General features: G+C 45.5%; 4 protein-coding genes across 4 annotated transcripts; all 4 read right to left on the reverse strand.

Moving 5' to 3' along the window:
* Positions 1-2,225: 2,225 nt before the first annotated feature.
* N7478_000802 (uncharacterized protein) lies at positions 2,226-5,905 on the reverse strand (the record flags this gene model as incomplete). Its single annotated transcript, XM_056917017.1, has 7 exons — positions 2,226-3,780; positions 3,830-4,487; positions 4,547-4,884; positions 4,954-5,057; positions 5,107-5,358; positions 5,423-5,660; positions 5,724-5,905. 7 exons carry the CDS (start codon positions 5,903-5,905, stop codon positions 2,226-2,228), a joined length of 3,327 nt encoding a protein of 1,108 aa, XP_056784897.1.
* A 3,416-nt stretch (positions 5,906-9,321) lies between these two features.
* Positions 9,322-9,978, reverse strand: N7478_000803 (uncharacterized protein; the record flags this gene model as incomplete). The annotated part of the gene is made up of 1 exon (XM_056917018.1): positions 9,322-9,978. The coding sequence occupies one exon, from the start codon at positions 9,976-9,978 to the stop codon at positions 9,322-9,324; it is 657 nt and encodes a 218-aa protein (XP_056784898.1).
* Positions 9,979-10,898: 920 nt separating this feature from the next.
* Positions 10,899-11,835, reverse strand: N7478_000804 (GNAT family N-acetyltransferase; the record flags this gene model as incomplete). The annotated part of the gene is made up of 3 exons (XM_056917019.1): positions 10,899-10,931; positions 11,066-11,572; positions 11,722-11,835. 3 exons carry the CDS (start codon positions 11,833-11,835, stop codon positions 10,899-10,901), a joined length of 654 nt encoding a protein of 217 aa, XP_056784899.1.
* Positions 11,836-12,907: 1,072 nt separating this feature from the next.
* On the reverse strand, positions 12,908-15,553 carry N7478_000805 (arrestin family protein; the record flags this gene model as incomplete). The annotated part of the gene is made up of 3 exons (XM_056917020.1): positions 12,908-13,582; positions 13,645-14,714; positions 14,857-15,553. Coding segments are annotated over 3 exons (2,442 nt in total), but the record flags the coding sequence as incomplete, so codon positions are not given.
* Between the last annotated feature and the right edge of the window lie 152 nt (positions 15,554-15,705).

The raw sequence follows: 15,705 nt of genomic DNA on the forward strand, positions 1-15,705 counted from the left end.
CGAGTATTTCCTCTGGGTAGTCTTTTTGCTTGGTAATATGGTCATGAATTCGACAAAGGTGATTTTGGAGGACAATTTTCATGAAATATACAGATTTTGATAACGGCGCCTGGCTTTTGTGTACCAATCTTTGTATCATCTGTATATTTTTGATCCCAACACCAAGAGACCGGGTTCTTTTACCACGCTTTCTGTGGACACTTTGCGATGAGCATACCCGGGAAATTGACCTGCAAGGTTGCATATCGTCGTTGTTTGACTGTCGTTTTGCGTATCTCTTCTTCCACAAAGATACCCTTGAAAGAGAGAGTGATGGCGCTTGATCCCTTGACTGACTTTGCGACATTACCCAGAGCGAAGGCTTTGGTGAAGGTTTTTTTTTTTTTTTTTTTCAGTGATGTTTGAATACACCTTTGGGTAGACAACGGCAGTCAATGCATCGACGCTACGTGCATTATTTTATATTGTGAATTTGAGACCTATTACGACTTCAAAGAAACCTGGTTTCTGCATCAAAAGTTCCAAGTAGATAGAGAAGTTTATATAGTAAGAAGAATGAGCTCTGTTGTTTCAGGTAGCTTCTTCCAGTTCCAGTTCTTGATTGAAGCTCTAAGAATACAATTAAGTTTTGCACTGCTTTACACGCAGCTGATATACAGGCAGCACATTGATTTACGCAATGGTCATTGATGGGCTATATAGCGGGGAAGATTGGGATATTTAAACTGAAACATAGGTCTGGCAAACCCACTATAACCATCAATAGAAGAGAAACTTCTAGGAATCAAGTACTTCTCTTTCCCCATGCGATGGTTGTTACTCTTGATTGTAAGCTCCACGATTTATTATTTGCAAGTGTTATCATGTTCCTGTGCTCAAAGAGAAACAGATATGTTTCTATGGCTTACTAGGCCGCAAAAAACAGCTCAATCGTACGTTGCTCTCTTTCCGATATGTACATAATTTGATATTGATGAAAGTAATGATGTCCTATATCTCTAGTATGATCGAGAGCACAAAATCGGTAAACCCCTGGGTATTTTAGAAATAAGCATGGCCTCTGTTAGAAAAGTCAGCAGCGTAATCCCCCGAGCCTCTGATATCAATTCGGATGTCAAAGAGACCCTGTTGAGCTTGAGTTGGGTCATATGTTGAATCTCAACTACTTGCAGTATTATGCTTCCAGCCAAACGTGGCCACCTCTTTGCCCATTTAATTACACACTCCTCAACGTCTACTGTAGCCTGTGCACGATTAAAATATCAAAGGGCTGATTTTCCTCGAAAGCAGCGCAAAGCAAGACTCAACATTGTCTCCTATCCTTCATCCTTTTGGTCTGGCTGATGAATTACCTTCAGATTCCTCCTCAGCAAACTTCCGTGGTTTTTCTGACGCCCTCACCGGGCATTCAGTCACTGGTATCACTATAGGGCAGAGTTATCATGCCAGTCAGAATGGGAAATCAGGTTTTTTTTTTTTTTTTTTTTTTTTTTTTCAATAATTCACCCCGTGAAATGTTTTCATAGCACTGTATCTATCTCGCATTGCCGTAGCGTCCGGAGACGAGCTGAACGACTGTCGCTCAGAAATGAAGAAAAAACAACTTTTTATTATGTCTGCCATATTGAAAACCAGTTACCAGCCAAATACACCAGTCGTCAACATAATACCACATACAGAATGGCGTAGTTATAAAGTCGCGCCGTAATCAATTCTCAAAGTCTCTTTCACTTAAGCAAATAAACTTTACAAGGGTCAGGAATGATACATACTGTATCCGCTACTACGAGATTAGTTGAGAACTTGAGATGCAGGCCGGTTCAAATACGAGCCACATAATCAGTTTGAGAAGAAAATAGATGCGAGACCGTAGATGTACTGTGAACATTAAGAATGAATTTGCATTTGGACCATAAGATCAAAGTTTAGCACTTAAAAACACTGTGGGCGCAATCACAATCGACGACCTGCATGAGTGAAAGACAGATTTACAAAACCGGACATGGAACTTACATTACATTACATGAAGTAAAGATCGGAAGTAATTTGGTGTGGCGGTGCCGAACGCGTACCTGTAATGTACTGTAAATGACTTGGCGTTGAGCATGACTCTGCTGGCCCCTTTAGTAATACGCTCTTCTAGCTCTTAAGTACGAAGTTTCATTGATACAATTATTCATCTTTCTAAGCTACTATGCTTTATAATGCTATGGTCGAAGTAAAACTCAATTACATCCATGAGCTCGTGATCTTGTGCGTCGCTGAGGAACCTTCATTTCCTTCCAAGCCTGCCGCAAAATGGCGGTATCAATATCTGCAAATTCGGATGCGATTTGCCCCAAAGTGTGATTCTGGCTCTTAAACACACGCATTTTTCGTTTCTCTTTCGCGTTGAGTGTCTTTCGTAAACTTTTCTTATTCTCATCAACTGCACAATACTGAGTCCGCTGCTGCCTTGCCTGGGCTCTCGTGAGTGGTCCAGGATGGCTAATATTGGGATCTCCAACGTTAAGAGAGATGTTATTGCAGATTCGTTGATGGGCATGACGATCAATTTTGTGGTCATCTGTGGCAGTTGAATTTTTCTCGGTTCCCAGAGCGAAGGCGGGGTGATTTGAGCCTAAGGGTTCCTTCTCGGTCGGTTCGCTTTCTATGAGGCTTGTGAAGGAGCACTGTGACTTTTTCATGCCGCTGAGCGACATGACTTTCATGCCAAACCCCCCTTCGGGTGTGTCAGGAGAGCGTAATTGACCTGGAATATGACTACAGGTTTCGCGCTCAATTTCTGTGTAGTGATTAGAAGCATGGGCACCCTGGAAATCATTGCTATCAACTTCAGGAGTAGGTTCGATGGCAGTGGGCCGAACGGGAACTTGTGAAATTTGTGCAGGACCAGGTGGGCTATTCCCAACCTTGCGCTGATCTGGAGAGAGCTCGGAGTTATTGAGCGATGTATAATTCAGATCATAGTGCCTCAATTCATGCTCTTGACCCGAGTCAGCAATTTCGAGGATTTGAGGATCGATAACTTCCAATCCGGGCGTTATTGGCCACAAGTTCAACGGTGGCGTAGCCTTAGAAGATATCGGCTCAAATGAGGTACTTCTGATGCTTTCGGTTGGCTGGCTGGTGAGATTAGAGAGGTAACTTCTCTCTGGATGTTCTTCCACGAACTTATGTAAGGCGTGGACAGGCAGGAAAATATTATCTGACATCTGATACTCGTGTTCATGACGTGGAGGTGGGTAACGGTAGAATCTAAGCTCCTTCCGGATCTGACTATTTCTTTTCATGGAAGGAAGGCAAGTATCTTCCTTGCTGGTTCGTTTTCTCTTTCTTGGGAGTCTTGGGTTCTGCCATATAGCTTTGTTCAGCCTGTGAGTGTCATGTAAATGATGTCGAAGGCTACGTTCATTGTCGAAACGTTGGCCACATCCACAAATTGGCTCATCGCCAATATGCTTCTCCTCAATGTGTTGTTTTAGATTGCCACTTTTCAACCACTGATGGAATCGATCTTCTGGATCTAGATTTACATTCCACAAGCAGAAGGGACAGTAGCCAGGCCGAATAATCGTGTGGCGGTACACAATGACTTCATAACACTGTGTTTTCCATGACTGGATATGAAAAGAACAGTGATCCCGCCACTGAATTTCTTGCAGCCATTCCATGCACTCGTAACAAAACTTTAACCGTGACTCCGGGACTTGAAGACCCAAAGCGATCTCACGTTGAACACAATTGTGGATATGGGCACTTCTGTCAGACTTTTTTAAACTGGTAATAGTCAGCATTTATCTCATCACTATGTTTTGGGGTAACTCACCAATCCATTCTTTTGAGGCAGTCTTTTGCAGGACATCGCCCTTGTACTGGGCTTTCTCGTGGAAGATAGACCACATCAAAATCGCGCTCACAGAGGGTTTTCAGATCATCCACGAAGGCGAGCATTCTGTCGAACGACAGCTCTTTGTCAGAAGACATTAATGATGAGATGTTGGCAAGCTCGGGCATGAGTAAGAATTGAGCACGCGTGGAAACATCGTTGTCACTGATGAGAGGCTCCTCTTTTCCCCTATTGAGAATTCTGTGGTCTCGTCTCTCTCGTACCCAGCGGTTTTGGTATCCTTTTAGGCCTGCAATGCGAAGTCGGAGCAGGGTTTTCTTGTAGTTCAGCTTCTCGGCAGCTATAGACCCTTTGTCACTGTTCAAGGCTTGAAGTTGTTCGATTCGACTGCTGATGGCGATCAGTTCCGGCATCTGCAAAATATTTGCTTCGATCTCCGCAGGCAGTTCCCCTGGATAACCTTGCTCATAAAATCTCTCGAACCCTTGGAAATATTCACCATGGCTTGACTGTTCTTCTTCCCCTAGAACAGCTGAAACCGTATCAATTGAAGAGCAATGTAGTAGATACTCTTTGGGGTATGTGCTTGCATCTTTGTGCCCGTATATCTGAGATACCAATGCCGATCCATATCTTCCTACATGATTGGTCAGCAGATGTCTCCCTTGCACATGCTATATTTTTCGATCCTTTCACCTTCAATAACACTTCCAAGATATTTCCGAATTCTATGAACGGTTATACTCTTACTGTAGCCAGCAGTGGTGACAATTCCACGCAGCAGCTCACAAAAACGCTCTTTATGAAGCGGAACATCTTGTGGACCAACAGCTGTGACGTTCCTGAGAACGGGCTTTTCCAAGTATTCATCCCTCCAGCGTAATTCGATAGGCTTTCCACTCGAAAGATCGTATTTAGCCAAGTCCTCCACAGACTTGATACCAAAAAGGGCACCATGCTGTAAGGCAAGAGCCAGGAGCAAATAACCAGAAGCGAACTGTGGTTTTTTCGTATCTCGAATACCGATTCCGAATCTTGACAGACGGTCAGTATCTCTTTTTGTTGAGTCCGGCCGGATCAAGAACTTGCAGTAGATAACTCACACTGCGTAATCCGGGTTTCGATTCCCTTTGAGCCACTTTTGATTAACTTTCCATTCCACTTTCCAAGGTGCCGTAGTGGATGGAAACAGAACCAGATCGATGTCCTTTGTAGAGAGTTAGCCACTAATAATTCCGGAATCGAAATTTGATCACCTGGTATCTCAGTCCTTTCTTGTCTTTATCCTCGTGGGGTGGGATGAAAGCTCCAATTCTGGCTCCAGTGAAAAGGTACAACTGGAGGGCTAGCATGATGGTGGCTTTAAGCAATCCAGGCATGAAACGGCGATGATCTGCCTGCCACATAGAGGATATCATGCGGAGGTAATCTTTTTTAGTAAAGCAGTGATCTGGTTCCTCAACATTTTCAACCGTTCCTTCAGCTTCTGACAATGTTCTCTTTATCCACTGTGTCCCAATAAGTTTGAGTTGCATCTCGAGATTATGAAGCATTAATCACATGGCAACTTACGTTGTATATCTCACTGCGGTCTTCCTTCATAATTGTGATCCGCAATTTTTCTTCAAACCCGCCGAACAGTCTTTCTGCACAGTTGACTACCGATGTCATCACTGGCCGTCCATTTTTGCTTTTTTTACCTTGCGCCGTATGACTGTACCAGCGAAGAAACTCTTTTATCAGCGCATGATCTGGCGTCGCACACACTGAACCCTCTTTGTACCCTCCAATTCCCCATATTGTCACGAAACTAGTATGGCATCAGTGTCTAATATTGCTGATGTCTCGGAGCGTACAGCCGCCGGAAACTCACTCATTCCAGAGTTCAACGGCATCAAAGTGCATCTTTTTTGTCTTGGGTATCTTTCTGTTTAGATCGCGTATGGAATCCCTAGCTGCATGAGCACCAAAAACATAGCCGTTGTTCTGGGCTAGTTTCTGTTGCGTCTCTCTGCCAAGTCCATCTTTTTGAGCAAAGAAGAGCTTTCGCCCCATGACCAACAAATAGACAGGACTGAACTCGGGTAAGAAAAAGCTTATAATGAAATGGTCTTGACTGGAAATGAGGATGGATCAGTTCAATGGCTGAAGAAGGGACTTGCAGCCCAATTTATATCTATTCAGTTTTATCGAGTTGCAGATCAAATGAGCAGATGAGAATTATTATTACATCACTACATAATAGATAATAAACGTTTCTTTCAATTAAATGTCACGTCGCTCCATCCCTTGTCGGCTGGGTCTGGGTAAGAAAAGAGAGCATGGCACGCCTCCAGAAATCGAACCTGGTTTACCCATTTCATAATTAAACATTTTGGTGGGGCAGAATGCCATTTTCGGTGTGGATCGAGCGAAGGCTGGGTGCGAAATAGAGGCGTCTATTCAGTCTCTGAGCAATCACTGCTCAGTCACTGAGCAACCAATCACCGGCACTGAGTGCTCAGGGAGTACTCAGCAGACCTTAGTAATCCATCATGTGATTGATTCTGAGCTGCTCAGTGAGTCTGCGCCCGGACTGAAATTTACTCAGTGAGTCTGACTCTGAGCGCCCTCATTAAAGCGGCGGCACCTCGGATAGGGAATCTCCACCCGGCAGAGGAAATATGGTACGTATAGGTACCTAGGTACTATACTATTTCTCTCCCGTTGGGACTGAGGTGTAGGGATAAGACCCATTCTCCGGCATATGACAATGCATTCGAAAAAGAAGGCCATAGCGTCGTCTAAGAAAAAAAAAGCCAGCAAAAATGTGAACCGAGTACGAAAGGTAGGAGAAGGAACAAATCTATAATCTGAATTGTTGATTGGCTGGTTTAAATGAAAATAAAACTTACATATGTACGTGCCGCGATGATCGTCTACTAGGGCATGGATCAATAGCCGGGACTTGAATCTTTGACAAATACTTATATTTGTTTATATCTCATTCAATCACATATTACTATGTGTCAAAGTAGATTCAAGTTGAGCATTATTATGAATCCTAAACCGTCGGATATACAAGACGGCCGAAGCTCCAGCCCCGAAGTCTCGGCACTGACGATCTTTCAGCCTGTGCAGATTATGTCTGCCGGGAGCCTTATCGGGCAGTCGTCATGCACAGTGATCTGAAACAGTCAAAGTCTAGTGCATGAGCACTCAAAAGGGTAGGAACTGTCAAAATCCATGTTGCATATGCTGCTCATGCACATGATGTATACGGCACTACCTACTCATCTATTAGTCTACTCGTCTACGCTCCTGCGCTCTCCGTTCATGTTTCCCCAATGCAAGAGTTACCCCTGATTCAAGTTTGATGATCGCTTCCTTATCCTCCAAGGTTTTTTCGGAGCCTATTCACATATAGCCATATCAGGCTATTTAACAAACATCGCAGCTTGGTCATTCGTGGAAATTATCCGGGACAAATAGCCGTGGCGTGGCGTCTCCGGCCCGTCGCGAAGAGCTGATGCTTCGGCGCCGAAAGCGACCCTGTGATTTTAAAGGAATCAACTATGGCCAAGGGTCTCATCCTCGATATGAACTGTCAATGTTTGCCGTTCCAGTTCCGGGCGCTTCGAGTGGCCAGAAAAGAAGCCGACCATTCAAGATGGAGCATTTATATTGAGACGTGTCCCCTGGAAATTATGACGAGTTTGCTCCACAAGTCCTAATATTATGCCTCCAATGGGCTAAGCCGTCAACACTAATTAGCCCGATACACCTGTTTCCTGGAATTAAGCAAACATAACAACGAGGCAGAGAGTGAGGCAGAGAGAGACACAAAAAAAGGGGCTTTGGGAAGTCTCGCCATCAAGCATATGGATCTGAGGTTATTGTGACGTTGCCCTCGGCAGCGCTAGTTCATCCTCTAGTACTTTTGTTCGGCCCGCTTTCAGCTTCAAACAGGTGCAGGAAGTGGGGAAAATTAACCGATAGGATTCACCTACTACTGCAAGTTTGCAAGTATTCTCCAATCTCGGCTATTGTCTTGCCTGCTCCCAGAATCATATGACGTTTGAGGCGTAAAACACAAACAAACAAGCATAACAAGCATCAGGTCACGCAGCCTGAACCCTTCCCTACTCCCCGACCAATCGAACACCGTTCATTCCCCACTGGCGAGCATCATGGTGAGAACTCTGTATAGCAGTGTAGATTCAGGGGATCTGATACGATCCACTCAATCGATGGTCTCACACGGTCTGTGCGGAATGAAGCTCTCTCGGTTGAAAGTACCGACGCCACTGCCGTTATCCACCTGGGGGAGGGCGTAGAACACATACGTAACGGCGCTGGCAAAGAACTTGGCGGAGAATCAGTGCAGAGTTAGGAAAGTGGCTCCGGGCCTAAAAGGGAAGTCTAACATTCTGTGTTCAAGTCGTTTGATTTGATGGGAGTTCCAAGTTGTGGCGAGGTCTGTTTCATATCATCTCGGCACCAGCCGAGCGGGATATGGCTAAACTACTAAACAGTAGCACGGATGTTTTCTATCGGTGATATCTCGTCATAGGCGGGATCATTGCATCATGATATAGAAGAAAGGTCACGGTGTCCACAGGGAAAACAATTAGAAAACAATTTAAAACATTAAAAATAAAAATAAAAATAAGACAATTAATGAATACATCCCGCCCTTCATCGTCTTCTCCTATCGGAATTTATCTCAGTCATGGATTCACAGTCCACTTCCCTCCGTCCGTCTCCACACAGAGCGCACACAGAAACTCAGCCTATCTCCGCGCAAAAAAAATCAATACTAAAAGGATAAACCAACAGAATATCTCAAAAAGGCTGCAGGAACCATGCACATGAAACAAATAGCCCCCGCAAAAGAATAAAAAAAGAATCCAACCGAAAGTATGCGGATAAAGACAATCCCAGCAAATCTGGAAAGAGCAAGAAAGGACCCTGAGACCCTACCTATCTGACCAGGCCAGACGTCATTGTGATTCAAATAAGAATACGACCGGGTTCCCTCCCTAATCCCAAAACACACTTGACGATCTCCATCTATCCACCCATACATCATGGTGCATTGCATTCTGACTCGAATTTTTGACTTGACTCGACAGGGTCTTCGCGGGGTCGTGGGACATCCTTCATGACGCGTCCCAGCGATCATCCTAGTAATTTTGGAAGAACCCATCAAATCATAATTGCGTAGGGAAAAAATATCGCCGATTCGGGTTTTAATTTGATTTGATTTGATTGATAGCAGTTGTCACCGATGTACTCATTCGGTAGAGTTACGTGGTATTCGTATGTACAGTACTCTGTATGGAATACTTCGATCTTATCCTGTAAAACGATGTCATTGATAGTTGATGACTTTCGGATGTCTAATTTCGGATGTGGGATAACGATGTCCAATCCAACTCTTTGGGTATGATGTAGTTTGGTTGGCGGGTGGATCCGATCGCGGGACGGGCCTAGAAGCGGACCTCTGGTCGGATGGAGATTGACTTTGGGGCATAAATTGGGGGAACGGTCGTGTATCTTGGGCTTGGCTTAGGCTTAGGGATCTTGGGAGTAAATTGTAGTGGTGGGATCTCGAGACGAAGACTCAATCTTGAAGAAGCGCGTTTCCGACGAAGAGGTGGGTGAGAGTCTGATTTTGAGTCTGTCTTTGATGCTGCTTCTGGTTCTGGTTCTGGCTTTGACTTCGGCTTCGGCTTCGGTTCTGGTGTTTGGGAGACTGTGATAAGGCTTCGGAGGTAGAGGAAGGATTCTCCAATCTCCTGCTCCTTTTCAAGTCTGGCTTCTGATTTGGTTGTTTTTGTGGAGGGTGAGCTAGAGCTAGATCTCGTGTCATCGCGTGGGGCTCTGATGGTAGCTGCTAATACGGCTAGCTGGTTGACGATCGAGTCTGTGTCGTTCAAGTTGGTACATGGCGTGTCTCTGTTTGGAGCCGTATGTTTCTCTGGAATGGCGATGGCCATCGCTTTCAAGTTTGTCTTTGTCTCTTGTTGTGTTTGCTCCGCGCTGCTGGGCTGAGAATCATGGAAGTGTCGACGTCGACTGAGACAGGATCGAAGGATGGAAAATAATCCTCGACCTCGAACTTTGGGAGAAACAAGTAACACCATTATTCTGAAAGTGAAGATGAAGAAATGACCGTGAAAGTGGGGGTTTGGAGGATTTGTTTTTCATTTCTTGATCTGAAGTCCTTGACGCGTAGGTTGTGATAAATGAGCGGATAGGGTGAGATGAGGTGAGACTCACTTCCAATGAAGGCAACTACATGGTTTGTATATAAAGCCAATGTCACCATCCCCAATCCCTGATTAATCTACAATAATCACTATCAATTCAATAATAGTTCCAAGAACCCTCGGCATCGGTCTCGTTGAAAATAAGAAGCATGCAGGAAAACCACCGAGCCATTGGCCATGTCGTTGATATTGAAATCGAACTACGCCTGAAACTTCGCGGGAAATATCGTCGATCCAGGGTTTAATCGCAGATGATCTTAGCAATATGCCAATGTACTATATCGCACAGGATGATAATAACAGGAAAATAAAACGAATTGATTACTCGAACCACAACAAGAATCATCATCGACAACAACATGCAAGCTCTCTAAGCTACCATCCAATTTCTGGTCTACAGTTTAAACTTTGCGATATATCACACCCGCACTTACGGTAAGCAAACGCCAGCTAAGCTCAGCTAAGGGCTATAACGCGTCTATGGCGTAAGAGGTCTGTTCGCGGCAAAGATCCCACTTTGTTTGTGGGTCTTATCATCGTAGACCTCATGCAACGGCCCCGGGTCTAAGGCCTGAGCGTTGAGGCTGATTGTTAATCAGGCTGAATTTGATATTAGGATATGCCTGTATCCGAACGCTGGGAATATATTCTGTACCTAAACAGAATATGCTAACTCTCTACTACACCTAAGGAGATTAGATTAATAAGTAAGGTAGGACAATGCATGTAATAAATTCGCAGGGTCCTGCTTGTCATTATTTGTTTAAATCTCCAATCTCCGATTTGAAAGGTTACTAGGTTTTCGGATTGCGCGTCATGCAGTACAACTAGGTCACATTATTAGCATAGATCATAGATCGTAGATCATTGGGGAACATGTTTATCCTCAGTAAACAATGGAGATCAGGGGATCAAAAAGGAAAGTCAAGAAAAGAAACCAGAATGAAGACGAACAACGTACCATGCAAGTATCCTCTCCATCCCGACACTCCATAGTCCTAGTCATCTGAAACCCCATCCTCTCATAAATCCTCACATTAGGTTCATCCTTCGAACTCTCAAGATAACACTTCACCCCTTCCAAATCCGCAATCTTTGTAACAGCCTCAAATAGAACCCTCCCCACCCCTTTCCCCTGTACATCATTTCCAACAGCAACAATATTACAAAAGTAGTAGCCTCGCGGATCATCCCAGATCTCCTCTTGCGCTTTCTCCTGCTGCGTCTTCCAGATCCAATACCTATTTGTGCGGAGGCCTCCGCGTCCAAAGTAGCGGATGTTATTAAGAAGTTGGTTGAATGATAATATCCAGTTTGAGAACCAGGAAGACCAGGTCTCTGGATCTGTGGGTGTTTTGGGGGGAAGCCAGCAGGAGACGCCAATGATTGGAGGGGGGAAGTTGATGGAGAGGAAGAGGTAGAGGGCTTCTCTTTTGCGACTTGGAATATTGCGTTTTTTATACCCCATCTACATCTTGCTGCAAGGGAGTCGTAGTTTCTTTGTTTGTTGAACTGTTACATATAATTAGTATTCGGTAAACTAGGTGTTTTGGGTAGTTTGAAGGATGTTGTTGTTGTTGTTGTTGTTGTTGTTTTGGGGGTATATGGTATACATACAGTAGATGAATCAAATACCCATTTAAAATATGGATCGTCGGCAAAAGCTTGCTGAATCACTGCGACAGCGCCGGGGATATCGGCCTCAGTCAAAGGAAGAACCTCAATTTCCATATTGTCTTTACTAAAAGGGAAATAATCTATCAAACTATTATCAATCTTGAAACGGGTAGAGCTGAATAGAGCCTGTAGTAATCCCGCAACTACATCAGGAGCGGCGTTAGCTCACGACTCCAATTTAAGTGAAGTTAGGTAGTGGGACCATGGTCATCAGGCCTCACTATGTAGATCTTGCATCTTCCAAACGCAAGTAGAGCTATGGAAATAGCTACATAGCCAGAGAGCTCAAAATGCGGTCGGTGTAGGTGTAGGCGGAGACGATAGAGCTAGACAAACTTACAGAGCTGCTGAAGCGGCGTAGATCAATCAAAGAAGCCGCGGATACTTTCTCCGTATCGGAAGATATTCTGAAACCGTGAAGTTCGAATAAACTATTAGTACCGAGAGTGATGGAATGGAGTTCGGTAGAAGAGAAAAAGGTCAATGAGTCTCGGACCTTGAGCTGGGGAGGGATTGATGTGGGGGGCGTCTACTACTAAGCCGGGGAAGGCAAGTAGATGCGGGCTTATCGCGGTTGGAAGTGGATCTATGACACACTTTTAATGTATCGGTGAAGTCTCGACTTTTCATCAAGATTCAAGATCTATTTATTTATTTTCAGGAAGAATGAATTGAAGATGTAGATATATATGAATGGGAAAATTGAAAGTGAAATAGAAATAGAATGTGCTTATCACATTATACAGATTAAATGGAATGCAGAAACTATTCCAGCTGAACCCTCCACTATAAGATGCGATACACTTGACGCCTTTTGGCCCAATGACTATGAACAGACAATTTTGAACAGAACAGAAACAGAATCATGGTACATGATGTAAATAATTGTTTGTCCAAATAAGGAACGAAATAAAGTTCAAGTCTAAAACCGATGGATGAAGGAATGAAATGAAAATGAAAATGAAAATGGATCAGAAAAATGAAGAAGGAAAGGAGAGAATAACAAAAATAAAAGCAGACCCAACCTAGGTTGCCTTCCAACACCAGTTCCGATATGAACAATGTCGTAAATTCATGGCTCGGATATCGTGAGACGTAATCGCTATACAGCGGCCGTTATGCTTATCTATGAAGCGGTAAAATCTTCCAATCGAACCCATTCTCGCGGTACATCCATACTGCGGTTGACGCGACCACCCGGGGTGAGGGGGACATCAACACGCCCTAAGCCCCGATCATCATCATCTTGCTCCTCGTAGAAAGATAGTCGAGAGAAGTAATCTTCCAACACTGCTTCTCGATCCCCATTACCGACGATACTGGTGTACTCCGGGGGTGGGGTAATAAGAGGAGGCGGAGGAGGAAGATCTTCGAAGGCTGGAGGAGCGAAGGAGGGTGCGCGGAGAAGATGCATGGGGCGGGGTGTCTCTCGTTCGCTGGGCTCGTGGGCGATGTGAGCTGGCGCGGGGCGTGCGAGGCCACCGGATCCATTTGTGAAGCTTCGAGTGACGGCTTGGGTGATGGAGTTTCGCCGCGGGATATTTGAGGTAGAGTCGTCACGATCTGAGCTGGATTGTGCGAGGGAGTGCTCTCTTGCTGCTGGGGGTGCACCGGGGCAGCCACATTCAAATTCTTGAGATTGGGGTTCTGGTTCATTGGTTGGTCGAGAATAGGCCGGAAGGTAGATGTTGGCTTGAGTTGCTTTGCAGGAGAGAATGTTGAATGGGGAGTCGATGGAGATTTCAAAGTGCCTGCGTTTGGATGGGTCTCGCTCATCAATCTTCGAAAGTCGGAGCACGATCTGCATGGGAGAGACGATTAGTATTATGAACGTGGACATAATGATAATGGGAGGATATTTACCTTGATCCAGTGATTGATCTGGATGTTCTCATATGTAGTGTCAAAATGTAAACGCTGTGCTTCGTCACGCCCCTTCATCTCATGGCAACTGGGCAGCTGTACACTGAACTCCATCTCAGTGGGACCGACACCGCTATCATTAACCAATTCTCCTAATAAATTCGTGCGGCCCCGTTCCACGACCTCCTCTCCTCGCGCAGCTGCAGCGCGGTGGTCCCAACCGATACCACCGCCCGCGGTGATGCGCATAGAACTGCCAGGATAGGTACTTGTGCTGGCAGATTCGGCACGTTTCTCAAATAGAAGTACCTTCTTTGCAGGTTGCAAGCGATGTACACTCTTGTCTGCTGTCCAATGTTGAATATTTTCTGTGACATATACTTTGATACGGTGACATTCCACCTTTGCAAGCGGGGTAAGTTTGAATGCAATGGGAATCTGGGAACCCAGAGGAAATGATTTGCCCGAAATAACAATATCATAATGGAGCTGATCCTCCCAATTTCGTGAAATTGCAATAGGCTCAACTTGTTCCAAAGAACCTTCCGCAGGAGTGCGAATCACGGGGATCTCCATTGTACCAAGTAGATTTGGGCGGAAGGCGCCCGATCGCTCTACAATAGCCTCAAGGTCGTACCTTACAAAACCAAGGTCGGTTTTAATAGTTTCTGGTAATGAGCCATCGATGGGGAATTCGAAGCTGTACAGGTAGTCGCCAACAGGGAACATCCGGTAGTTCCGTTGCTGTTGATTTTGGGAGCTTGGCGGGGGCTCATTCCGGCTGAAGCTGCGCGAATGGCCGCGGTTGGTCTGGATGGAGAGACGCTTGGGATCCCTACCGGGCATGGTGGGGGCGATGGAGGTTGTAGAGGTACTTTTGGAAAATAATTCTCGGCTTGTTGCTGACACTCCATCTTTTCCAGGCACAGGTGATACCGGTTTCGCATGCTGGTAGTAGTGTGCTCCATACTCGTTTTGCATAAGTGCTGGATCTCCGTTATTGAAATATACAACGCCATGCGTGAACATGTCCTTTTTATCGTGGAAATGAATTTTCTTGGGTGGAATTCCTAAATATGCGCATAAGTCTCCTGTGCGGGGAAGGCAAGGCGGGGCGGAAATTGGGCAAGGGAAGAGATAGCTTCGGAAACGAAATTGCTCGGCTCTTGAGAGTCTGGGTTCAGGGTTATGGGGGAGTTTGATAATCCATACCATCGGGCCAATCTGTCTGGGCATGGCCTCTAAAGCAGATGGAAATCTTCTTAATTTTCACACATTTGGTCACCTTCAGATGTATTTGACCTCTTAGAATAGCCGACTTTTTAGAAGTGGGATCCTGCTGGTCATATCCCTGAAGATAGAGTACTGGCTCCGTGAGAGCGATGCCTACTGTCAGACCACTACCCGTAGCGACAATCTTCTCATTGCGCAGCGGAGGAAATGGGGTCGATAGTTCCGGGACGGCCATTGTCTGTTCGGCCACAGCCCGGGGTAAAACTTCCGCCATCATCGGATCGGGTGATATTTCGTCTGTATCTAGAGATGGATTGCGTTCGACTCGTGGTGATACGATGATCTCGGAGACGGGGCGAGTAGTGCGACGGCGTGGGGGAAAGAATTGCGGGGGAGTTGGCGATTGGACTGCCGGAACTCCGGATGACCGTAGGCGAAGGAAACGCTTCGCGTTCTCACGTGGGCCCGCCAGCTTTTTTAGAAGCGAATTGCGACGACTTTGTTTAGGAAATTGTTCTTGGACGGTGAGGGTTGAACGGCGTCTAGAGCCAGTGCGAATGAGGTTGGAGAGCGATAAGTGAAGCGGGGAAACCTCAGGCGCCGACGGTGACGGAACCTGAACCTGCGCGGGGATAATGTGAGCCATGATGATTCCGTGCTTGCTGCTACTGCTGCTGCTGCCTCTGCATCCTAGAATCCCCTCTCTTGCTGTCTTCTCCTGCTTTCCTTCTGTGATAATCTCTCCTTCACTCCCCACTCTTCTTCGCCTTGTAGAAATGTGCCAGAATGTCTGACACCACACGAAAGTGACTCAAGGGGAAGCAGAGT

The sequence above is a fragment of the Penicillium angulare genome, assembly GCF_028827245.1.
Source record: "Penicillium angulare strain IBT 27051 chromosome Unknown utg000001l_segment0_segment0, whole genome shotgun sequence".
NCBI classification, from domain to species: Eukaryota; Fungi; Ascomycota; class Eurotiomycetes; order Eurotiales; family Aspergillaceae; genus Penicillium; species Penicillium angulare.